This window comes from Aspergillus brunneoviolaceus (assembly GCF_003184695.1).
Source record: "Aspergillus brunneoviolaceus CBS 621.78 unplaced genomic scaffold BO95scaffold_22, whole genome shotgun sequence".
Classification (NCBI taxonomy): domain Eukaryota; kingdom Fungi; phylum Ascomycota; class Eurotiomycetes; order Eurotiales; family Aspergillaceae; genus Aspergillus; species Aspergillus brunneoviolaceus.
Window position 1 is genome coordinate 453,035 of NW_020290752.1, and position 22,428 is coordinate 475,462.

The 22,428-nt window shown below is 53.4% G+C and overlaps 9 protein-coding genes across 9 annotated transcripts; 3 read left to right on the forward strand and 6 right to left on the reverse strand.

Annotated features, from left to right (window-relative positions):
- Nucleotides 1-370: 370 nt before the first annotated feature.
- BO95DRAFT_88640 (MFS general substrate transporter) lies at nt 371-2,805 on the forward strand. Its single transcript, XM_025592313.1, has 6 exons — nt 371-960; nt 1,024-1,181; nt 1,244-1,440; nt 1,496-1,648; nt 1,723-2,002; nt 2,069-2,805. Exons 1-6 carry the CDS (start codon nt 837-839, stop codon nt 2,606-2,608), a joined length of 1,452 nt encoding a protein of 483 aa, XP_025443835.1. The 5' UTR covers nt 371-836; the 3' UTR covers nt 2,609-2,805.
- Nucleotides 2,806-4,697: 1,892 nt separating this feature from the next.
- Nucleotides 4,698-6,349, reverse strand: BO95DRAFT_88629 (phosphatidyl synthase). The gene has a single exon (XM_025592311.1). The coding sequence runs from the start codon at nt 6,195-6,197 to the stop codon at nt 4,785-4,787; it is 1,413 nt and encodes a 470-aa protein (XP_025443836.1). The 5' UTR covers nt 6,198-6,349; the 3' UTR covers nt 4,698-4,784.
- On the reverse strand, nt 6,350-6,968 carry BO95DRAFT_493631 (uncharacterized protein). Its single transcript, XM_025590766.1, has one exon. It carries the CDS (start codon nt 6,841-6,843, stop codon nt 6,502-6,504), a length of 342 nt encoding a protein of 113 aa, XP_025443837.1. The 5' UTR covers nt 6,844-6,968; the 3' UTR covers nt 6,350-6,501.
- A 925-nt stretch (nt 6,969-7,893) lies between these two features.
- On the forward strand, nt 7,894-9,421 carry gldB (putative glycerol dehydrogenase (GldB)). Its single transcript, XM_025586175.1, has 2 exons — nt 7,894-8,652; nt 8,719-9,421. Exons 1-2 carry the CDS (start codon nt 8,245-8,247, stop codon nt 9,286-9,288), a joined length of 978 nt encoding a protein of 325 aa, XP_025443838.1. The 5' UTR covers nt 7,894-8,244; the 3' UTR covers nt 9,289-9,421.
- A 3,694-nt stretch (nt 9,422-13,115) lies between these two features.
- Nucleotides 13,116-16,025, reverse strand: BO95DRAFT_441445 (uncharacterized protein). The gene is made up of 3 exons (XM_025586176.1): nt 15,764-16,025; nt 15,178-15,554; nt 13,116-15,068 (listed from the first exon to the last, which is right to left on the reverse strand). Exons 1-3 carry the CDS (start codon nt 15,805-15,807, stop codon nt 13,345-13,347), a joined length of 2,145 nt encoding a protein of 714 aa, XP_025443839.1. The 5' UTR covers nt 15,808-16,025; the 3' UTR covers nt 13,116-13,344.
- Nucleotides 16,026-16,307: 282 nt separating this feature from the next.
- BO95DRAFT_441446 (uncharacterized protein) lies at nt 16,308-17,137 on the reverse strand. The gene is made up of 3 exons (XM_025586177.1): nt 16,989-17,137; nt 16,532-16,879; nt 16,308-16,443 (listed from the first exon to the last, which is right to left on the reverse strand). Exons 1-3 carry the CDS (start codon nt 16,996-16,998, stop codon nt 16,394-16,396), a joined length of 408 nt encoding a protein of 135 aa, XP_025443840.1. The 5' UTR covers nt 16,999-17,137; the 3' UTR covers nt 16,308-16,393.
- Nucleotides 17,138-17,267: 130 nt separating this feature from the next.
- Nucleotides 17,268-18,549, forward strand: BO95DRAFT_88712 (uncharacterized protein). The gene is made up of 3 exons (XM_025592314.1): nt 17,268-17,516; nt 17,626-17,741; nt 17,818-18,549. The coding sequence occupies exons 1-3, from the start codon at nt 17,454-17,456 to the stop codon at nt 18,452-18,454; spliced, it is 816 nt and encodes a 271-aa protein (XP_025443841.1). The 5' UTR covers nt 17,268-17,453; the 3' UTR covers nt 18,455-18,549.
- On the reverse strand, nt 18,499-19,725 carry BO95DRAFT_441449 (glutathione S-transferase family protein). The gene is made up of 5 exons (XM_025586178.1): nt 19,467-19,725; nt 19,236-19,413; nt 19,103-19,186; nt 18,710-19,055; nt 18,499-18,661 (listed from the first exon to the last, which is right to left on the reverse strand). The coding sequence occupies exons 1-5, from the start codon at nt 19,583-19,585 to the stop codon at nt 18,600-18,602; spliced, it is 789 nt and encodes a 262-aa protein (XP_025443842.1). The 5' UTR covers nt 19,586-19,725; the 3' UTR covers nt 18,499-18,599.
- A 102-nt stretch (nt 19,726-19,827) lies between these two features.
- Nucleotides 19,828-21,015, reverse strand: BO95DRAFT_359534 (uncharacterized protein; the record flags this gene model as incomplete). The annotated part of the gene is made up of 3 exons (XM_025582448.1): nt 19,828-20,166; nt 20,218-20,521; nt 20,615-21,015. 3 exons carry the CDS (start codon nt 21,013-21,015, stop codon nt 19,828-19,830), a joined length of 1,044 nt encoding a protein of 347 aa, XP_025443843.1.
- Nucleotides 21,016-22,428: the final 1,413 nt, after the last annotated feature.

The following is a 22,428-nucleotide window of genomic DNA, read 5'->3' on the forward strand; positions in this document are numbered from 1 at the left end:
GATACGGTCGAAGCTCATGCCCATGCGGAAATGGAGTCACTTGAGCGACTACTGAAGTCTAACCTGATCCAAGCTTCAAAGCTTAGGGAGCATTCCCGCGTGGAGAAGAACCCGACGCGCCGGATACGCGTCGGAAACTCCGCGGAAAATGAGCGGAGATGGAGATGGAGGGGTAAGTTGGGCGGGGCAAATATCTGATCCGGGTTTCGGTGCCGACCTTGCCTCTATGCACTCGTGACAGGACTCTCTAGCTCAGATCGACAGATATGATGGCATTCAGATAGATGATGTCCATCCCACATGGGGTGTGGTACCCGTGCCATTGAGTTGGGTCTAAGCATATTTTCTTGCTCATATCGGGTGCAATACATTGCTCAGTCTCAAAACTTGTTAGCAGTGACATATCCGCTGAACTAAGGATGAACTCCACTAGATTTAAACTTTTCGTATTGAATGATGACCAGCGGAGAGCGGAGATGGACGAACCCAAGATGCCAATGTCCCGCGTCTGGGGTTTCCCCCGCATGCGCCGCTAAGCGAATTGCGAGTCCCGCATTTCCCCGGGTTGTTGTCTGATGCGGCACTCATCAGAACCGGGGTAAATGTGTCCTTATACTACCCAAAATAAGGTATATAAGCCCTAGTCCATTGAGTCGGTGCCTGTGTAAATGCCCTTCTGCTGTGACCAAGGCCGGCATGTTTTTCTATCTATATATTTCTTTCATCGATTGACCCGACTACTTGTGCTCATTGCTCTCGCGTGATTCTTTGCATTCCCAGTCATTCCATCTGATTTGTGGAGGCTCAAATCTTCCATACCTTCTTGAACCAGCAACATGGCGGATGTCGACAAAGCATCATCATTCCATGTAGAATCGACCACGAAACCGTACGATGACCGGGTATCAGAGTCCTTCGAAGGACTATCGGCCGAAGAGACACAGGCACTAGAGAAAAAATGTTTGATTGCACCATTGACCTTCCTTCTCATGCTGGAGTCTGGACAAGCTAATGCCCGCACAGTGGTCCGGAAGATTGATATCCACCTGATTTCATCACTATTCCTCTTGTTCATCTTCAACATCCTCGATCGCTCGAACATTGCCAATGCCCGTCTCGGGGGGATGCAGGAGGACCTCCATCTGTCGGATACCCAATATCAGACAGCAGTGGCCATTATGGTAAGTCGCACTCGAATGTGTCAACCTTGCATGTCAATATGCTCATAAAATCCTCGCCATAGTTCGTCGGGTATCTGCTGGGTCAGGTCCCGAGTAACATTCTCCTCACCCGCCTGCAGCCCTCGCGGTACATTCCGACGGCAATTTTCATCTGGGGCGGCATCTCGCTCTGCACAGCCGCCACCAAGAACTTTGCCGGGATTATGTGTGTGCGAGTCTTTCTCGGGTTCGCCGAATCGCCGTTCTTCTCCGGAGCATTGTATGTATCCTGCCCATGACAGCTTTGTTGTAGTGTGGCTGACCCCTCAGCATAGACTTCTGATTAGTTCCTGGTACAAGCCATCGGAGATCGCCGTGCGGGTAGCGTTGGTGTATTGCGGAAACACGGTGGCCAACGGGTTTGGCGGCCTGCTTGCCGCGGGTATCATGGATGGGCTGAATGGAAAAGGCGGTCTCGCTGGCTGGAGGTGAGTGATTGTCCGGTTGCCTCTAAGATAAAGCGAGGCAATGACATACGACGATGCTAATAAAAGCAACATAGATGGCTCTTCATCATCGAAGGCGCGGGCACGATGGTAGCCGGTCTACTGGCGGTGGTGCTTCTGCCCGACTTCCCGCGCTCGGGGCAGCGCAAGTGGCTGAACGAGCAGGAGCAGCGGTTCGCCGAATGGCGCCTGGCGCGCGCGGCCAACGATGAGGTCGATGAGAACGGGTCCGTCAAGGAGGGCTTGAGAGATGCCCTCACCGACCCGAAGGCATGGATGCTGATCTCAATCCAAATCTGCCAACTCACCTCCCAGAGCTGGACTTACTTCTTCCCCGTACGTCAGGATCCAACCCCACCCCCCACCCCCCCGGGACAATCAGACTCTAATGGATTGCTGCAGACCATCGTCAAAACCCTCGGGTTCGACAACACAATCACCCTCCTCATCACGGCTCCCGTGTACGTCTTCGGGTTCTTCACGGCGCTGGGAAACTCCTTGATCGCGAACCGCACGAACCACCGCGCGATCCTGATCATCTGGCCCCTGTGCGTGGATATCGTGGGCAACATCATGGTCATCTCGTCGCGCGCCACGGCGGTGCGATACGTCGGGATGTTCCTGATGTGCGCCGGGTCGTACTCGGCGTTTAACGTCGTGCAGGCGTGGATCGCGAGTACGATCCCCCGCACGCGGACCAAGCGCGCCATCGTGTACGCGCTGGTGAACCTGTTCGGCAACTCGTCCAACATCTACGGCTCCTACTTCTTTCCCACCTCAGACGGGCCCCAGTATCGGCCCGGTGGGATCACGCTTTCGTCCTTCGCCGCGGCGGGGATTGTGTTGACGTCGTTGTTGGCCGGCTACCTCCATCTCCTCAATAAAAGGGCCAAGAAGGCCGAGGAGCGGGACGGTCAACAGCGCTATAGGTATATCTGGTAGATAGCGGGAGGGAACTGAGGAAAAGTGAATCGCTTTGCCATGAGCATTGTGAATTCGTCTTGGAGAATCCCAACAAGTGATAACATACGAATATTGCCTCTCATCTACCTTCACTGTGTAATGAGCACGCGCTCTCTTCATTTCATGTGGAATCGAACACACTAGACCCTGCGCCAAAAGGCGGACTCACTTCGTGTGATCGTCCTATCGTAACATCGATCCGCATCAGTGGAGTTTGGTCAATGGCTTCTCCGCCTTATCTTAGTTATAGTTATAGGCGACTCGATCCCAAGTGACAAGCGGTTATCCGAGCATAGTAGCTGAGAAAATCTCTCTCGGGTGCAGCAGAAGGCTAGGAACAGCAGAGTTTTCTCTGAAGCACAGAGCATTCAGATCAGAAGATCGACAAAGGTGCGCGCAGCTTGTCCCGGGTGCTCACAAGTAGCGAAACCGGCTGTGCTCTTTCTATCAACCTCTCAAACACGCGATCAGTGCACAGCACGTCCAGTGCAGTATATGCTTTACCGACAGCGGATTTCATGACCGTACCCATCAGCAGTAAGACCTGGAGCAGGAACGAGATCCTGTAGCAAGTACCATCGTACCATCGTCAAATCACACTCCCGAGTCGGATGGATACCTTAGCTGCAACTGGGGCCGAAGTAAGTACGGTCACGGGTCGCCTCCGAAACTACCAGATTCCCCGGGCGGGACTAACTTACAGAACGAGCATAATTAGTCATCTCCTGCATTGGTTAACTTAGTAGTTAGACTCATGATCATCACTCATGCCACGATTTGCCCGAGCCTCAATCCATCACAGAGCCACAAACCAGAAGGAAGATTGCAGGAGACATCGCTAAGGAACCGATACCCGCCACTCATCTTAATCAAATTACTCAACCAGTCAACCGTACACTCATCACCACCCTCCAATAACAGAGAAAAGCCCCACCGGAACTCCATCCAGCACATGAGTGTAATCTTTTCCCGCGCGGCAAGTTAGCATCGCATCGTAGCCGAGCAGGTTACCAGTTACCCTGACAGTGTTCGAGAAACCTTGAGTGGTCTATCATATCAGAATTGTCCATTCGGCATCGAGAACGAACCCGACCCGAAACATCAGCCAAGCTGGATATTCTCGGCGGACCCCAAAACACCAAGCCCGCATATACCCGACTCGACAATTCACCTCTCGCTTCGGGACTCGCTCGGGGAATGTGCCATGCCCCGGCCACCGTGGACCACCTCCGGATTGGGAAGCTAAGTCAATCAGTCGGGTCGGCAGGAGATCCGCCGAACTGGAAGGTTGCCTAGCACTCCAGGCTGCAAGTACCATACTAACCAACACAATACACTACGGTTGGTCTATCGTATCGTACAAGCGTAATCGGTATAACGAACGAAACAGACGTTCACAATTGTTAGGCTGCAAGAAAAACACTTAGTTACTGCAAAGCATAAATACTGAGGTGATGATACAAGTCAATGGATACTTGAGTCATGGCCCCGGAATTGAGTTTCTGGGCTGCGACGCTCCGTCCTGTTGGGTTGAATTGACGGGAATTCTCCTCGTGGGGATGGATGGGTTCAACTAACAAAATGGGGAAAAGAAACTTTATGCAACGGGCGGAACGGGCGGTCTGTGTATGTGTGTGACACTGACCGCTTCCGGTTGTACAGTGCTGTACATCACGTCATGACTTTCTTTGTTGAAGACATTTTTTGGAGGAAGAAGAAAAAGTCTAAGAAACTCTAGATATTCCCATTACCCAATAGTACGGAGCTGAAGTGACATGGAGTTATTAAAGAAGAAAAAAAGATACCGTTCATTGATGCATGCCTTGCATATTGCATCTTCATCATATGAGAAAAAAATCAATCGCAATCTAAATAATAACATGACACAAAAAACACTCGAGACAAAGAATCGGTCTGCTTTCTGGTTCTTTAACTGCCCAGGACAAGCGACAACGATGGATATCAGTAGTCCAAACCCGTAAAGCCGTAACAATATGGTGGTAGGTGGGTGGGGGAAAGATGAAAAAGATGTCTAACATCAATGTACTTGATCAATCAAACATGATGTATGAGAAAATGGGGAATGAGAAGATAAAAGAAAGAACCCAGCCCAGATGCCAGGTTCCTTGTTTTTGATTGGTTGTAGGCGTCCCGTTTACTCAACAGCGGAGGCGTTCTCGCTGTGGAGGACAGGGTTGACCTTGGGGTTCCACTTGAACTTGAACTCCTGGCCCAATTCCTTGCGGACGGCGGCCTTGACAGCCTCGAGCACGTTGGGGAAGACACCGAAGTTGGCCGGGTTGTTGTCGTCGTTGTCACCGCCCTGGAAGACACCGGTGCGGACCAAGCAGGTGTTCCAGCCGTGCATGTTACCACCGCAGATGTCGGAGGCCGGGTTGTCACCGACCATGTAGATGTTCTCGGGCAGCTTGTTCTCGTTGTGGATCTCCTCCATCCACGACTTGAGAACCTCATCGGCGTAGGTGTAGGTGGCGCGCTCGGGCTTACCGTAGACAACACGCTCGAGGTCGACACCAGTGAGAGCCTTGTACTGGGCCTCAATGGAGATACGGAAAAGACCCTGGGTGAGACGGGGGGGACCCTTGTGGTCGGTGGGCATGAGCAAGTCACCCTGCGAGAAGTAGATGGGGATGCGGGAAGCGACAGGGTCCTTGGCACGGGTCAGGAGCTTTCCATCCTCGGCCAGCAAGAGATCCATGATGAGCTGCATGTCGGTCTGGTAGTCGCGAGAGTCGGCAAAGACCAGGATAGCGTCGAACTTGACCTGGGAGAAGTCGCGGGGCTTGGCCTCGGCCTTCTCCTCCTCGGAAAGGGTGCTCCAGGGAGAGACGGTGGGGTCCCAGGCCTGAATATCCTTGGGGTGGATGACGTTCTTGAAGCCGTAGTTCTCAGCGACCTCACGGATCTTCTGACCCTCACCACCGAGAACCAGGACAGTCTCGTAGTACTCAGCCAATGCCTGCATTGGGGTGTGGGACTGGATGAACTGGTCGGTGGAGATGGGGCAGTCGAGGACCTCGGTGAGCTGCGCGCAGCGCGCCTCCTCGGTCTTACCACCACCGTTGGTCAGGAGGATGTAGGGAATCTTGATGCCCAGCTCGTTGTCGCCGTTCAGCATCTTGAGGGCCTCCTTGGCCTGGGGGATGGCGTGGTTACCGTGAGCCAAGACACCGTCAATGTCGAAGGCGAAGGCCATGTTCTTGGCGGCGGCGACCTTCTCCTTGGACATGTCCTGGACCTGGGAGGCCAGGATATCCCGGGAGACATCTCTCGTGACAACGGAGGACAACCGCGAGACACGGGGAGATCTGGGGATAGGCAGGGAGGTGCCGAAGGAGTTGCGAGAGGCACGACGGTCCCGGGAAGAGGGAGCAAAGCTCAGGTTGTGCATGAACTGAGCAGCATCACTGATGGAGCTGCGGGTAGCGGGGACCTCGACGGTGTTGCCGGAGAGATCACCGGGAATGGGGAGGGAACCGCGAGATTCGCGGTGGGTAGGGGCAGGAGCAGTAGGGTCAACCCCTTCAGCGTCTTCGATGCGAGGCATGATGATGGGTAAGTTTTTTGACTGGTTAAGAGGCGGAGGAATTGAGTTTCGAGGTTGAAGAACCAAAGAGCACCACCAGGGAGACTGAGGAGGAAGAGAGAGTTTAAAGCGTACACCGGAGAGGTGAGGGAATGATGATAAGAGACGGGGGGGGATGATATCACTCCTATTATAAGATGAAAACCAGGAATTGAACCGAAGAGCTCTTCACCTGGAAGGAAGTGGTAGTGATTGAAGAAGAAGATGAGAATGGATAGAAGGATGACGGAAGGAAAGAAGAAAAAAGAGGAGGGCAGAGCTGGGATCATATATAACAAGCTTTGAAGAGCGATAGTGGCGGACCAGCCGAAGTCATTGAACTAGAAATGGGGGATGTTTCTGATGGATGGTTCAACGCATTACTGAGGGTGTTACTGCTGGGATGGTACGGCGTACTGCAGTCGATACGTAGGAGGAATGATAGTGGAGTCGATGGTGGTGGTGCTGGTGGTGCTGGTGGTGGTGATGGGGTGCATGTTGCTGCTGCTGCTGCTGCTGCTACTGCTGCTACTGCTGCTAATGCTGCTACTGCGGGTTTACTGCCCTCCATCCGCCATCCGCAGTTACTCGAATCCACAATCCGGGCTCCACCGGGGCGTATCATCATCCCTAGGAATTATCGTCATCACTCACACATGGATGGTGATTAGTGGTGATAGGGAGGAGCGGGGCCAGCGGAGTCGGTAGGGAATCGACCATTGGTGAGCAGAGCAGTGGAGTCTTGGAAAGATCCATGGTAATCTTTCCACTCAAATACCACCCGGACCCTGTTCGGTACCATACCGCCCAGCGTGTCATCCCCGCTGACAGGCAAGAAATCAGAAGTACCGAGTCGTAATAGGAGGTACTGAACGGTATCAGAATGAGGGATTTTGCTCCACCCTCATCACCGCCGCGACACATCTGCAAGTCTGCAACAAGTCTGCAGTTCCCTTGAGGCTATCACTGACCATCATTGCCATCACCACCACAACCACCACTACCACCACCACTACCACACCACCTTCGACGGGCGGGGCGGAACAGGGCTATCCTGTGGCATCACCGCCAATAACTAATTTCCATTGCAGGACGAACCCCCTAGATGCCTAAGACTAGTTCAGCAAAAGGGGGGGCAGAGGATCCTCTTTTCCGACCGGCATGAAGCCACAATGCATGGCCAGTGGACAGGAGGGGGCAGAACAGACCCAGCAGGTGTCTTGGACGGGGGATAATTGGGTCAAGGTCAATACCCTCAGCCATGGGTGAGTCTGAGATCGGTGGAGCCGATGACGATCGAGCGGGCAGTAGCGGGTCTCCAAACGCTCGCGCCGTTTCGCTCTGAATTATGAGCCGGTGATGTCATGGGTTTTGGATTGGGATTGGCCTGAAAATACGCAGTGGGGAGGGGAGGGGGGCAGGCAGGAGGAAGACGAGGAAGAGGAGGAAGAGGAGGGGAGCCCGAGGGTTTCAAGACGGGTTTTCACTGCAATGCCGTCATGTTGCCGGGTGAAGCTCGCTCCGGGAAGAGAAACTAGAGAGGATACTAGGTAGGAAGAGCTTCGGTGGAGGAGCTACCTACCTAGTACTCATGGTACTCATACCTAGTAGTATCCATCTAAGCTTGCTATGAATCTACGGCTATGAGCTCACAATGAATGCCATTGCCCTCGATCCTCGATGCTAGAAGCTTCAGAAAACTCCATCGAACAATGTAGAACTCATCTGGACTCAGTAGAACAGCTCAGAAAAAAGGTTAATGTCATCGGTGAGAGCCAATTGCAAAGTGACTACCACGCCTCGCAGCATCATCCATCACCACCACTACCACCACTACCACAACCCCTCTTTAAACGCCCTCCCCCACTTCTATCCTTCCTGTTCTACTCACCACAAACCACCACCATTATTATTTGTACCTTTCCTCCCACAACTCTCAACTGAAGCCGGTTCTTCTTCCTTTCCCTCCCATTAACTTTCCTCCCAACAACAACAACAACAACCCCCGCATCCACCACAAATCACCATCATGTCTTCCGGCAAAACTTTCACTCTCAGCAACGGCGTCAAGATCCCCGCCGTGGGTTTCGGTACCTTCGCCAGCGAGGGATCCAAGGGTGAGACCTACGACGCCGTCACTGCCGCTCTCAACATCGGCTACCGTCACCTCGACTGCGCCTGGTTCTACCTGAACGAGGACGAGGTTGGCCAGGCGGTCAAGGACTTCCTCAAGAAGAACCCCTCCGTCAAGCGCGAGGACATCTTCATCTGCACCAAGGTCTGGAACCACCTGCACCGCCCCGAGGATGTCGAGTGGTCGGTCAACAACTCCCTGGAGAAGCTCCAGCTCGACTACATCGACCTGTTCCTGGTTCACTGGCCCATTGCCGCCGAGAAGGAGACTCAGGAGAAGCCCAAGATCGGCCCTGATGGAAAGGTAAGCCCCCCATCCCTTGACCCCTGGCAGCCAGCAACCAGCATCCCAGCTAACCAACCCTTCCAGTACGTCATCCTCAAGGACCTGACTGAGAACCCCGAGCCCACCTGGCGGGCGATGGAGAAGATCTACAAGGAGGGTAAGGTCAAGGCGATCGGAGTTTCCAACTGGACCATCGAGGGCTTGGAGAAGCTGCTCAAGTACGCCGAGGTCAAGCCTCACGTCAACCAGATCGAGATCCACCCCTTCCTGCCCAACGAGGAGCTGGTCCAGTACTGCTTCGACCACGACATCCTGCCCGAGGCCTACTCGCCCCTGGGCTCGCAGAACCAGGTGCCCACGACGGGCGAGCGCGTCAGCGAGAACAAGACCCTGAACGAGATCGCCCAGAAGGGCAACAACACGTTGGCGCAGGTGCTGATCGCCTGGGGTATCCGCCGCGGCTACGTCGTCCTGCCCAAGAGCTCCAACCCCGCCCGCATCGAGTCCAACTTCAAGAGCATCGAGCTGTCGGACGAGGACTTCGAGGCGGTCAACGCGGTCGCCAAGGGCCGTCACTTCCGCTTCGTCAACATGAAGGATACCTTCGGCTACGACGTGTGGCCCGAGGAGACGGCCAAGAACCTGTCTGCTTAAGCGTTTTCCTGGAACGGGAAGAAGAAAACCCCAAGCGTTAATGATTTATGCGGGACATAAAAAAATGACGGAATGAGATAATCTTCTTATCAGCTAGACGATACAGAATTATGACCCTTCAACATTTTTGGACCAAAATTTAACCATTGCAAACCGTACAGCGTAAACGATTGTCTCCGTAATCAACCCAGCAAGACAACGCAACAGCCCCCAAAAATCATCAAACCTTGCAAGGTTGTAACGAATTAGTCCAAGACAGCTAAGTTAGTTAACTAATCCCTGCCCCCGAAGAGAACCTACGAAAACTAAATCCTCCATCCGCCAATAACCTTGAACACGAGTTGCAACCTAAAGTCCACACAGAGCACGGACGTACGGAGTACAGGAACAGTAATGCAATGCGACATCCGACACACGCTAACCAAACCAAAAAGCTCGAGCTCGGAGGACAGTCCTCCATGCAGAAGGGGGGGGGGGAACCTAACCTCTGCGGGATGACGTCGGTTTCTGTCAATCACCGACCACTCTAACAGAAAAAAAAAAAGGTTGCGAACTTGTGTAACAAACAGTAACTTGGTACCTTACCAGGATTTGATTATTACTCGTACAACTACGGAGTAGTAACTAGTAAGGCTGTGAAGAAAATCTTTCTTGGGTGATGCTTGGTGGTTTAAAGCCTTTGTGTACTCCGTACAGTCAAAAGTAGCAAATGCAACAGCACCCGCTCCAGCAAGCAACAGCAACAGCAACGTCAACGTCAACACCCGATCGAGGGGGGGTAAAAGAGTGTGAGCCCCTCACTAAACCCAAGCCAGCCTAGCACACCAGCCCTCCCAGAACCGGACAGGTAGTAAGGTGGTTTACCGGAAAAACCCGGGCAAACAACTGAACTCCCGGCCCGGTGGACAAATCCGGCAAAGCCCTAACCACTCCACTAACCACTGCACCAACCACCGAGCCTCTGCTTTCAGCTTAGCACTGCCTGTGCCTGCTGGCTGGCACTGCAACTGCAAAAGTGGATCCCCCGCCGCCCTGCGCCAGGTGCGGCTGCCCTAACCCTATCAATTTTCCCTGGGGGGGATTTGGTGCAGTGGCTTTGGTGGCTTGCAGTTCGGCATTCCAATTAGACCTAAACCAGGGGAACAACCCATAAAAGGGGGGGGCCAGGGAAATTAATGACGTGGAAGATGTACATTGATTGGAATGAATGGTTTCTGGCAAGGTGGGTGTTTGGATTAGAATTTGTAGAGTGAGGCAGGCAGGCATTTGTGAGGCATTAATGCTACAAATTTCCAGAACATCCAGTCAACAAAGTGGGGAGGGAGGAGGTTGCTTTGCTTTTGATTCGTCGGGGGGGGGGTTGATGATTATCTATCTATCGGGGAATTTCAGGTACACCATTTAATGCTTTTTGTTGAATGTTTATTACACTTTTGATCGATTGTCTGCGTGTTTGCTTGCTACAACCGTCAAACCCACCAGAAGTCGGGGTATGGCGAAGTATGCCTGCAAATGGTCCAGTTTCGTCATCTTTCCGAATATTTGAACTAGAGCCATAGATAGTCCATTTTCCATCGACCGATGATGGAGACCCGAAAACACGGTCAACATGGGCGGTGTTGGTCCGAATCCAACAGTCTCCATACATGAGTATCTCCATCCAACGAGCCAAAGGACCAGAAACCGACCAACCGGGTTCTCCGAGTTCCGACACAATATTTCAATCTCAACAACAACCATCCAGCAGTGAGTTCGTTCCCACATTGTAGGCAACCGGTTCTTTCTCTCTACTGGCCACCAAGTCCTAGTCTACCAATCACGACAGAATCAATCTCCCGTACCCTCGATGATAATCCCCAAAGATCAAACTAGTACTGCACCCAAGTTCCAACTGAACCCATCCGACTACTTGCAACACCCATTCCGTGTACATTACAGAGATGGTTCCAAGCGAGGGGAGCGGGCGGGGTGAAAGAGGGAAATGAAAACTGGAGATCCATTTTTTTTCGTTGCGCGATTATTATAATCTTGCTGAAGCCTCAAGATGTATTTTTTTTTTGCTCGGCAGTTGCGGTAAATTCTTTTTATCGGCGTTGGTTGTTTCTCTGCTATCGTTTACTCGTACCGTTGCTATGCTTAATGTCTATGTCACACTTTCTGGGTATAGTCATTATGGTTGTTGATGCCAAACCCCATCCCAGGTAGTATATACTTCCTTACCTGGCAAATCGACCCTACCGGGTCACAGTATTCCCCTCCCATTTACCAACCTGGGGAATTGTAGCGATTCCTCTCTCTCCAGGTGTTCTTGCAAATCTCAAGCAGAGAGCTGCATGCACGTAGCCTTACAATCCAGCCCCCTTGCTTCGTGGCTTGACCGGGGGGGGGGTTCTTGACAAACCGCATCAGGACCGTTGAAAACAAAACAAAAGTCGACATCTCATTAAAGTTAAGGTGTGCTGTAAGTTAGTCTGTAGCCTGTAGATCGCTAGTTAGCTTTCGCGGAGGTTCTGACTCATGCTGGACACGCAAATGAGGACCAAGGCAATTCTACATTCATACTGTACATGTGCATGCACTGTGTGTCTGGAAAGGGTTGCAGTAGCCGTGCAGGGGATTGTATCATCGTGCAGGGTGTGTCGCGTGTGGGTGTTCTTCTTTCTGATATCGGTCTGAGAGGGCTCTGTTGGGTTGAGGGTGAGTGGAGGATTCCTCTGTTTACTCTGCGGCTCATGCCAGTTGAGTATACTCTGAAATCGTTTGTCCCGTCTCGTACGGACTCGATGAGATACATACTATCATTCTTCTTTATCAGTAAGCGTGTCTCCATGGGAAAAGAACGCCAGAACATCCTGACTGCCCTGCTTTGACCTGTAGAGGCAGTTCCTTGTCCAGCTTGCTGGGTGCGCGCTACTTTTATCCCTTCGTCCCTTCTTCCCCTACTTTCTTCGTTCAGTGAAAGGAAAATAGGAGTGTTACCTGTGCTCAGCTCAGAGAAATGGATGGTTTGCTCCTAGCAGGTCTCCCATAAGAACTACTACCACCCACACACAAAACAGAGGACGACGAGCCTTGGCCATAGTAATCTCGCCAGTCTAGCTCCTGGAGATCAATTCATCCTTGTGGCACTTCGTAGTACAGATTGATAGATACATGTACCGGTTTTGACTCCTAAGCTACACTAAAGACCGTTCAACGAGATAGCAATACAGACAGGCAGACAATCATGAAGAGCAATACTATCTTCAAATCTTGGTATGAACGAGAGGCAACTCACGCCTTCTGTCTCAATAGCCTTATAATTATGCTATTGGGGCTAGGTAAATAATAAATTATAGGAAGGTCAAGTCCATCAACAAGATTGCAAGTCTTGTATACCAGTTTGAGCGTAGATTGCGCACGGTTCTCCTATTTAGTCCTTAGTGAAAGTTAGGAAGGAAACCTAGCGGATGATAGATTTTACCACTTTTGGAAATATAAATTTGAATCCCTTGGTAAATGATTCTTGATAACTATCTAGTGTTGATGCTCATCTGTCATCAGTACAGTAAGTGCTTGCTATGCCGACGGGAATTTATATACAACGGGAATCCCAAAGAGGCACCTTGAAGGGCAAGACCCAAGGTTTGTGAATGCTAAAAATCAGATACCCTCTCTTCTACGAAGCTCCGCATCTTATCAATCAAGAGGCAGGTATTTCATATTTGAGAAATGCACGCTGCATAATAGCTTGCATCCTTAGCGAAGGTCACACGACCAAGTTACTGTACCTGGGATGAAAAACATACTTATGCCTAAGGCATCAGACCATTTACCGAGGCATAGTTACACCGATGGCTTTAGGTAGGAATACATCCGCACAGTATAGACGATACAAACTCAACACAGGCACTCAAACCGAAGATATTAGCAGTATGTAATATTCGAGTACCCGAATAAGCGAGATAACAGCCCAAACGCCTATCCTATGCATCCAGTAAGAAAACCCACGCCATCCATGCTAGTATGTAGAAATAATCGAACAATCACACACGACCTCCTCCCCCAACCACGACCTCACGAACGTGAGCGAATCCGTCTGGCAACCGGCGTCGATCCCGCATTGACCTTAAGCAGACTCGTCTTCGTGCTACTGCTGCGGAGTGATGTCTTGCTGCTGCTGCTTGTCATGCTGGCGGTGGCACTGCTCCCCTTGGACGGGGTCTCGATCGTCTTCCTGGGGGATTTGGGGATCAACTTCTTGCGTTGACCGAGGGGACTATCATTGCCGGAAGATGCAGACGACGAGGTAGGAGAAGAGGTGGGAGCAGCAACAGCCGTGGTTTCGGGCCCGGACGCTCCGCGCACGCGCCGCGCCCGCGGCGTTGCAGTAGCGGGTGCAGTAGTCGCTGCGTCGGGGACCGTCTCACCACCAGTCTTCTGCCCCGTCTGCGACCGAGTCGTGCGGCCACTGGCTGCCTTTCTTTTCACATCGGAGGGTTTGTCCGTGCTGCGCTGATGCGTTACCCCACGGCCCACACCAGCGACGTCATTTTTGTGACCGGTCGCATTGGCGTCTTCACCTTCGAACTCCACGAGTCGGTTGTTGTTCCAAGACACATGCTTCTTGGCCTTTGCACTTTCTCGAGCCACCGGAGCAGGGCTGGCTTTGTCGTCACCGATCGGAGTGGTGTAGCTTTTGTGAATTTGAAGAACATGCAGTGTTTGCTTCGGCATGGTGGAGCTGCCCTTGTTGAACCGCGTGTTGCGTTTCGTGGCCAGAGCGAGCTCTTGGGCCTCGGTCCGCTGGAGAAACACAAACTCGTTGCCCTTGGCACGGCGGAGAGCGAAGGTGCTGCGCACTGCAGCCGCCACGGTAGAGGGGCGTACTGGCGGGGCACGCGGGCGTGTGCTACGACGCGGGCTTTCGGCCTCTTGGTTCTCGTTCTCGAGCGACTTGGTCGGAGATACTTGCTGTGGTTTTTGCGGCGAGGGCGAGTTGGCGTCGAGGTCCTCCAGCGCGCGCCGCGACGGCGGGGTTGGCATCTCAACCGGTGACGTTTCCTGCATCATCTTGGCTTCATCCTCCTTTTCGACCAGCGGGGCCTTATTTGCGGCCATCTCTGCGGCCTCAGTAGCTTCGGCCTCAGCAACAGCTTTGGTTAAGCAGCCGGTCTCAGCGGCAGCAGCAGCAGCCTTGGCGTCACGCTTCGCCTGGGCCTTAGAGAGGAAGTTGCTCAGTAGTTCGGCGTCTTCTCCGCCCAACGAGCTGCGCAAAGCCGACCGCACAATAGTCGATTCCTGCTCGACGGTGATGTCAGGAACGACAGCAGGGGTCTTCGGATTCGAATCCAGCTTCGTCGCGCTCAGCAGAACCTCCTTGATCGTAGCAGCGGCATCACCGTCATCATCACTGTCCTCCTCCGCAGTATTTGTAGTAGGCGAATCAGTATGTGACCCTCCGACAACCGGACTAAACACAGTATATGGCGAAGCATGACTGATCTCGTGTCCTTTTATGCTTGTCATGTCCCCGTCCAAACCAGGGGACAAACCGTCCGAATCGCCAGGTAGCGTGCGGGGGTAGGGCGCACCGGGCACCAATTTCGTAGGGGTCTCCGGGAGGTCAGCCGTCGCTAATTCGTCCGGCTCGCTGATAACAAGGTTCTCGTGCATCGACGTGGACGCGTCTCGCTCGTCGCCGGTACCCTCGATATTGTCATGTGGCTGAAGAAGACTGTCCGTCGCCATCGGTTCATCGGGAAGGTCCACAAACTCGCTGTAAATAAGTGGCAGCTTGCCTAATCATCGTTAGTTCTTACGTGAAAGATGACGTCTTCCACTCGCCAAGAGGGCAAAGTATATATAGCCCCCAAGCCCAAGGAAGAACCAAAAAAGAAGGTAACTCACGTCGCCGCCCTTTTGAATCAGACTCCCACTGTGTTTCCAAGAATGACCTTCCTCGTGAGTTTCCGCTGGCAAGGTCATCCGGGTCCAGCGCGAAGCATCTCCGCTTGACTCCGCGGACGAGACCCGGATTCCTCGTGCTGTTGATCTCGAGCTGTAGCTCCTCATCAATCGCGTGCCGCTCGCCCGCGGTGATCTGCTGCAGCGCTTTCATGCTGTTGAACGAGGAGCGAAAGCGCTTCCAGACTTTGCGCGACCGGCCGCGTGCGCGAAACGACGTGGATGGCTTGCGGTCCCAAGCGTGCGGAGCTGATCGGGTGAGGGTTTTCGTTGGGGTGAATCCGAACTTGGTGTTCTGAGGAAGGTTCAGATGTGGGGGGCTATTCAAGGTCGCATGTTAGACATCTGGAGGCGATGGGGTTCAACACAAGTCATGATGAGGTCCAAGGTAGAAGAAAGGAGGAGATGCAAGAAAGGGGCCAGGCCGGAGTGAGTGAGCCAAGTGCTGGCCTGTCTTGGATGGATATTGCAACTCTCATTGAAAGGGGCTGCTGATTTGACATGAAGAAGATAAGAGTGCTCCACGTACCATAACGGCTGGAATGTGACGGACGGACAGACAAAGTCCTCCATCGTGATGGTCGGGACCGAGTTGGAATGTGCGGCGTGTTTTGACGTCAAGGCGCGGGTAGAAGGAGCGATACGCCGATGGATAACGGGGTAGAAGATATACCACTATGATGTCGATTAAAATGAGGCGTCCAAGACGCGTCTGTTGTCGGGATGCGATAGCAATAAATAAATGGCGCGATAGTTTCAGAGCAGAGTTCCAGAGCAGAGCTGGGCTGGCGATGGAAATGGATAAGTTATTGGTTGGAGCGGGCACCTCGCCCTGCCACCGGGCTGTTTTGGCGGTGATCGCGTTGCTGGGCCAACCACCACTCCAGCTCATTCACTGCCTGCACCCATAAAGCACTTCAACCTACGGAGTAGACTCTACAAACGCCGAGGTACGTTGTTCCTAGCCTAGCCCAGCAAATGCTATTCTATGATCGGCTAAATGCAAATCAAGCTCGTAAACGTGTAATCATCGCGGTTCCCATCAAAAATCCCGCCCCGGCTCAGAACAAGAAGATCACCCAACACCCAGAACTCCAGTCTCCACGCTGTTCATTGGCTTCAATGCAAGATGATTTCGCAAATATACCATCTCCCCCACCTAAGCTCCTTCCTCCATATCTCTCTCATCGAACGGATCCCCGAATTCCTCTGCAAACGCTATGCATCAGTACCACGTTCGAAACCGCCGACCCCATGGATCCCGTAGACATGCCGGTCAGATGTATAGACAACGTACCCAAGCTGAAGTCTTGATCGATGACGAATTCCATCGCTCGTTGATATTCCTCCTCCGCCCGCTTGTTCATCCACGACGCCACCGGGGCGGACTGCTGGGCGCCCTGGGGGAGAAGACCCTGGGCTGCCAACGGCGAGGCGATCGGTCCCCCGGGACCGTGAGACTTTCCGGAACCCTCGAAGGCGCTGCTCTGAGTCTGCGAGCCGGGCGGGGACAGTTCGGAGCCGTCGAAATGAGGAATGTGGGTTGGGAGCTTGTTGGTCGGGGTGCGGGTGCCGGGGTTGGAGTCATCGGAGGCCATCGGGGAGGACTCGGGAGAAGAGGCCATCTGCGAATCGCCGTCTCGGTCTGCAGAGACAGTCAGCATGCAGCAGCGGAGGTTTGCTGGGTCGAATCTGGGGATGCTCGAGGGGGGAAAGCGGGGCCAAGCCAGCAGCCGCTGGATATGGGAACTGACCGAGGTTCATGGTGAGGGCTGTGGTGTGGCTGGCGGGCAGTTCGAATCGTAGCCTGCTGTACGCTCGGTAGAGATTCGAGAGAGCAAGGGAGTTTGTAGAAAGAACGCGAGTGGAGAGTGGTTGTCGGAGGTCGTCTTCGTAGTATGAGTAGTAATGGAGGACGATAGGTGCGGGCTCCGGGGACGGTGGGAGGATCTTAGTTAAGCAACCCTTCCTTTTCCACCTCAGCATTGCTGTTCTCCTCTCTCCTCTTCAAGTCTGCTCCTCTTTCCCCTCTTTCTAAACCAACACTACACAGTCCCCCTCTGCTTCTCAATTATATATTCGTACGTCACTGAACAAACAGTAAACCTCGTGTTAATCCATTTCAAACCCCCGAATTTCTATCTCCACCGCATCACTCCCGCAAATCATTGTTGCAAATCGCTTTCGATCCGCCCTCCACCGAACAACCATATACTGCCATGAGCGCAAAGTCCTCAACAGGCCCCGATGCATGGGCGGAAAATTGGGAAGAACAGGCTGATGTACGTCTAGATCTTATATTTGAATCTCTACTCCCCACATTGCTGTCCCCATTGCAAGGACCCTCTCCTTTACTTTCACACCGCTGACATTTCAAAAAAATTTCCCCAGAAACTCGTGGCCGACACCCCACCCCCGCCGGCGGAGAAGAAAGTCTCCTCCAAGGTGACCAAAGCGCAGCGCAGAGCCCAACAGGCTGAGTTCAACCGCCAATTATGGGCGGAAGCGTAAGCCCTTCTCATTTCCGAAAAAATCATAATGTTATTGTCCTGACACGCTCTCTGTTTGTTCCGCGATGTGCAGTGAATCCCCCCAGACTTTCCATTTTCTTGAAGCGCGCTCCGATGTGCCCCTTCGGCAAGAATTCAAACCCGCAGTCACAGTACTCAGTCGGAACCCACAGATCGCGACGCGTGGTTCAGGGTTGAACGGAACCACGGCGGGAATGTCCCGTCTGGGCCTAAATGATGACGACTCGGAGGATGACGGCAGGGCTGCTCTGCCCTCTGCCGAGGAACGCCAAGCGATGGCGTTGCGCAACTTGGAGGACAGGCAGCGCAAATACGAAGAGGTGCGAGAGCGCTTGTTCGGCAGTCCCTCCGCCCCCACGTCGGGGGCGTCGTCCCCGCGCAGTGCTACGCCTCCGAAACCGTACGAGGGACGCGGTAAAGGTAGGGGTCGCGGTAATGGACGGGACAACAGCTCCAACAGCAGCAAACGCGACTCCTCCACGGCGTCCGGGAAATCCGGGCAGTTGTATGACCCGGACTCTCCTCGAACGAATACCGGCTACAATTCTCGGAGAGAGAAGCAACCCGCAGGCCGAACCAACACCGATGGCACCCAGTCACCCCGTCAGCCAATCCGCAGCCCCCGGGGACCCGATAGCAGTGGTCGAGGTGGTTTCCGAGGTGGCTTCCGAGGCGGTCGAGGTGGTTAAAGTACGTGCACTATCTACGATACAACAATAATTCCCTCCGCCCGAATAGGGCAATACATATCCAAATTGCCAGCGCCGCGACGCCAGGTCCCAGGCACAAAGATATTTATTCGCTCGATTAGACTTCGAAGAGATCCACCGCATACTACGGGAGCCCTCGCCCAGAATTTATCGCGTTGGCCAGCTGCGATGTGTTGGGCCGGTTTTCTAGAGGTGTCAGCGCCTCATCAGCCTGAACGGGATACGAATACTTACCCGCGTACCGCTCATAGCTATCCAGATAAAGCCCATCATCGCTCGTGGTCCCCGCAACGTGAGGGTCGTTCTCGATCGCGTCTACCCACGCACCCCATCTGCTACCAGCTTCCGGGTCTGGCCAGCCGCGATACGGCTTCAGCACCCGTCGGAGCCGGATGATCCAAGGCGCAACCTGTACGTCGACAAAGGAAAGTTTGTCGCCCAGAAAGAACGGCCCTTCGGTATGAGCCGCGCCAACCAGAGTGTTGAACGAGTCACGGAGTTCTTCTGCATGCGATATCTGTTTCTCCTGATCCTGTTCTTGGAGAACGCGGTAGAACGTGGGCACAATGTGGCGATTTACCTGTCTTGGTTAGGTGGCATGTTCTCATTTTGGACTTTGGCACATACATAATCAGCCCACAGTCGACAATGCCCTCGCAATTTTGGGTTCTCTGGAGGCAGGAGCGGAGGGCCGGCGTTCAAGTCTTCCAACTAGAGGCGTGTCAGAAAGGACCGGCGAGGTCTGAAGCCGATCACTTACGTATTCGAGCAACACGGTGCTCTCATGCGAACTCCAGTCCCCGTGGCGCAAGGCAGGAACCAGGCCCCTAGGGTTGACCTCAAGCAGGGATTGGGGCTTCTTGTAAGGGTCGACTTCGATATACTGGTACGGAATGCCCTTGAATTGCAGAGCGATCCACACGCGCTGGACAAATGGACTGCAGAAGATGGTCAGCAACTTCACCAGGCGAATTAGCGCGAACCGTCTCACCAAAAGCAACTACCAAACAGCTTCAGATCGTTGTCTTCAGAGTGATCGGCAACAGTCTTGGCCGCGAGCCCGGTAGCTTTGGTGTGGTACGACTTCTGTGGTTGGTTCTGGGTAGACATGGTTCGCGTCTGTAGGCGGCCGGCGTTAGAACGGAGATATGCTGATGTAGCGTTTGCAATTGCCGATTGAGTTCGGCACGTCAGGCTATTCCACAAACAAGGACTCGTCTGCCAGAAAGATCGAAGGAACATAACGCAAGATGGCAAAAATGATGGAGAAAGAAGAGAAGGGGAAGCGGGGAATTGCGTGCGGTGGTCAGGTTCAGCCCGCCGCACCAGTGACGTAACCCTCCCCCCCTCCATCAACACCACCGCCCACCGACAGTAGTAGAACATAGAGACAAATAAAAAGGCATCTCGAAACTTACCGAGACCGCCTTCTTCTTCTCTTGCCTCGCCTCCTTCAAGAGAAACCGCTGCACACTATTTTTCTTCACGCGATCACTCTCTTCCAGCGTATGCCGATGCCCCCCCGTAACCCCATCATTCTTCCCATTCCCCCCATTCCCATTCACCCTCTGGATAGTAAAGAACCGCTGCCCCTGCAATCCCGGATGCCCCTCGGGCAACAGCACATGCAGATTCGGCGTTAGCATCCCAAACGAATGATTATAATTGGACCCGGAGACTCCCTCCATCCGCTCAGCGGCACTATTGCTGCCAGTAGCAGCAGCAGAACCACCACCCCCTACCCCCACCGACAAACCCTCCCCTTCTTCCCCGTCCTCCCCCTCCCCCTCCCCCACCCGCCCATCACTCTCCCGCTCAACCGACCAAGGAAAATACTCCGTGATCTTGATCTTGACATCGCACAGATCCCGCTCGCGGGCCGTGCGCTTCCGCTTCTTCTTGTTGGGGTCGGTGGACTTGGGCGTGCCCGGCGGGCGGCCCTTGAGCCGGCAGTCCCAGTAGTGCGAGACGAGGGGCTTGCGCTTGTAGTGCTGCGTTGAGCGGTGGGAGTAGACGTTGTCGATGTGCGGGAAGTAAGTCAGGAATCTGCCCACCGTCCTTGGGGATTTAGTATGTAGAATCGCGCTCTTGTTAGATGCCCCGGGGATAGTGGGGGTGAATGGATAGGGAAAAACGCACTGTTGCTCACTAAGGACGATCATTTCATCGATGTTGAAGAGGCGCGTGCGCCAGAGGTCGAGGTCGGGAGGACTGAGGATGGTGCGGATGTCGAGGGGCAGGCATTGCGTGTGGAGTTGGGATTGTGGTTGGAGCTGTGTGTAGGTGGAGGTGGATGGTCCTGAAGAGGGGAGGGGATTGTCTGCTGGGACGAAGGGCTGGAGACGCTTGGTTTGCTGGTGGTGGTTCGGATGGAAGTTTGGGTTGGGAGAGGGGAATTGGTGGTGTTGTTGATGCGGTGGTTGTGATGCAGCTAGAGTGGATGCGTCTGCAGCGACAGAGGGGAGGGAGGGTGCTAGGTAGGTTGAATGTGAAGAGGAGTGGTGTAGATCACTGGACGAGATGCAGAGGGAATTGTCCATAATTATGAAGTAGCCAGCTCGTATGTTATCTTATACTGTATAGAAACAGTGGATTCGATCTAGATGGAAGGGCAGGCGAAGAACGCTGCTTTAATCGGGGCGGGGAGAAAAAGAGGCTGGGGTTTGAAGCGGCGGGCGGTGAGTGGAGCCTCCCGAGCATTTTCCCCCGCTTCTTTATTGGTGTCGATTCCGCCTTCTGTCTGACGAGTGGGGAAAAGCTTGAAGCTTCCGTCCAAGTTCCCGCCGTCACTTCAAGGTTTCATCACTCCGTATCTAGATCGAACTTAAGAAAAAAGGAACAAAATTCACCGAGTCACAGGACGACTCATCCGCAGCGCCGCAAAAAGCTCCACCTGCGCCTCCTGCACCCTAGCGAAGAGCTACCTACGCTATTCCGTGCAGCCCTAATCGAGAGAACATGAAGATGCCCCGCGCGAAGTCGGAGCTAAAGTCGCAGCAGATGAGCGTACGGTCTTCGATATCAATTCTCGCTCTCGCGGGGGGAGGTGGAAGGTCCGGGAATGGTCGGGACAGGGGCACGGTCTCCGTGCGGATCTGTCGGATGAGGTCGACCTGGGGCTGGAATGGGACCTCGGGGTAGAGGGAAGTGGGGGTAGAGGCTGACCATGAGGGTTGGTCTAGTAAGCGCTCGAAATTGTATTGCGTGATGGGGCGGATGTCACTATTTCCTTGGAGGTTTCACGTGTCCGTCCGCTGGGATTGCGGGCTGGATGACGAGGAGGCGTTGGAGGAGCTTGTCAAGCTGGATTCTTGTGCGCTGGTTGCAGACACGGAGTCGGTGGGCTGAGGGAGAAGAGGAGGTCATTGTAAGGGTCGTGGGTGATGGTTGACGAGCTTATGATGGATGTTAGAGAAAAACAGGAGGAAGAGGGCCAAAAGAAGGAAATGAAACATGTGAGATGTGAATTGACTGTTCTTGACCTCAACGGATCTACTACCCTGCCCTACGCAGTGGTAAAGCAAAGCAAGCAATTGTGTACCTGGGGTTGGCTATGCTTGCTACCATGGTTGAGTCATGTGGGGTCGAATACTTGCTATATGTCAGCGCAGCTGAGTAATCCGGCCACGTGATGCAACGCGTTGCTAAGTTGCTTCCCATGTTGATACGTTAGTTCCAACCACCAAGAGAATTAAGAACACGTTCTATACACCTCACCCCTGAGACTTAAAATTGCCGATAGGTTATGAGCCCGGAGCCTCTTTGAGGTTCTGGGACACGCGTCATTTATTTCCTTATTTGTCAAACTTGAAGCTTTTCATGATTGCCAAGTCCTTTTGTTGATAAAACACGTCATCGCCACCGCCAAGATGCCCGAAATCGCCAAGCCTCCGTGTATCCTCACCGGCTCGCAGAACTGGCACCTTTGGAGCCTCCGTATCGAAGCCCAACTC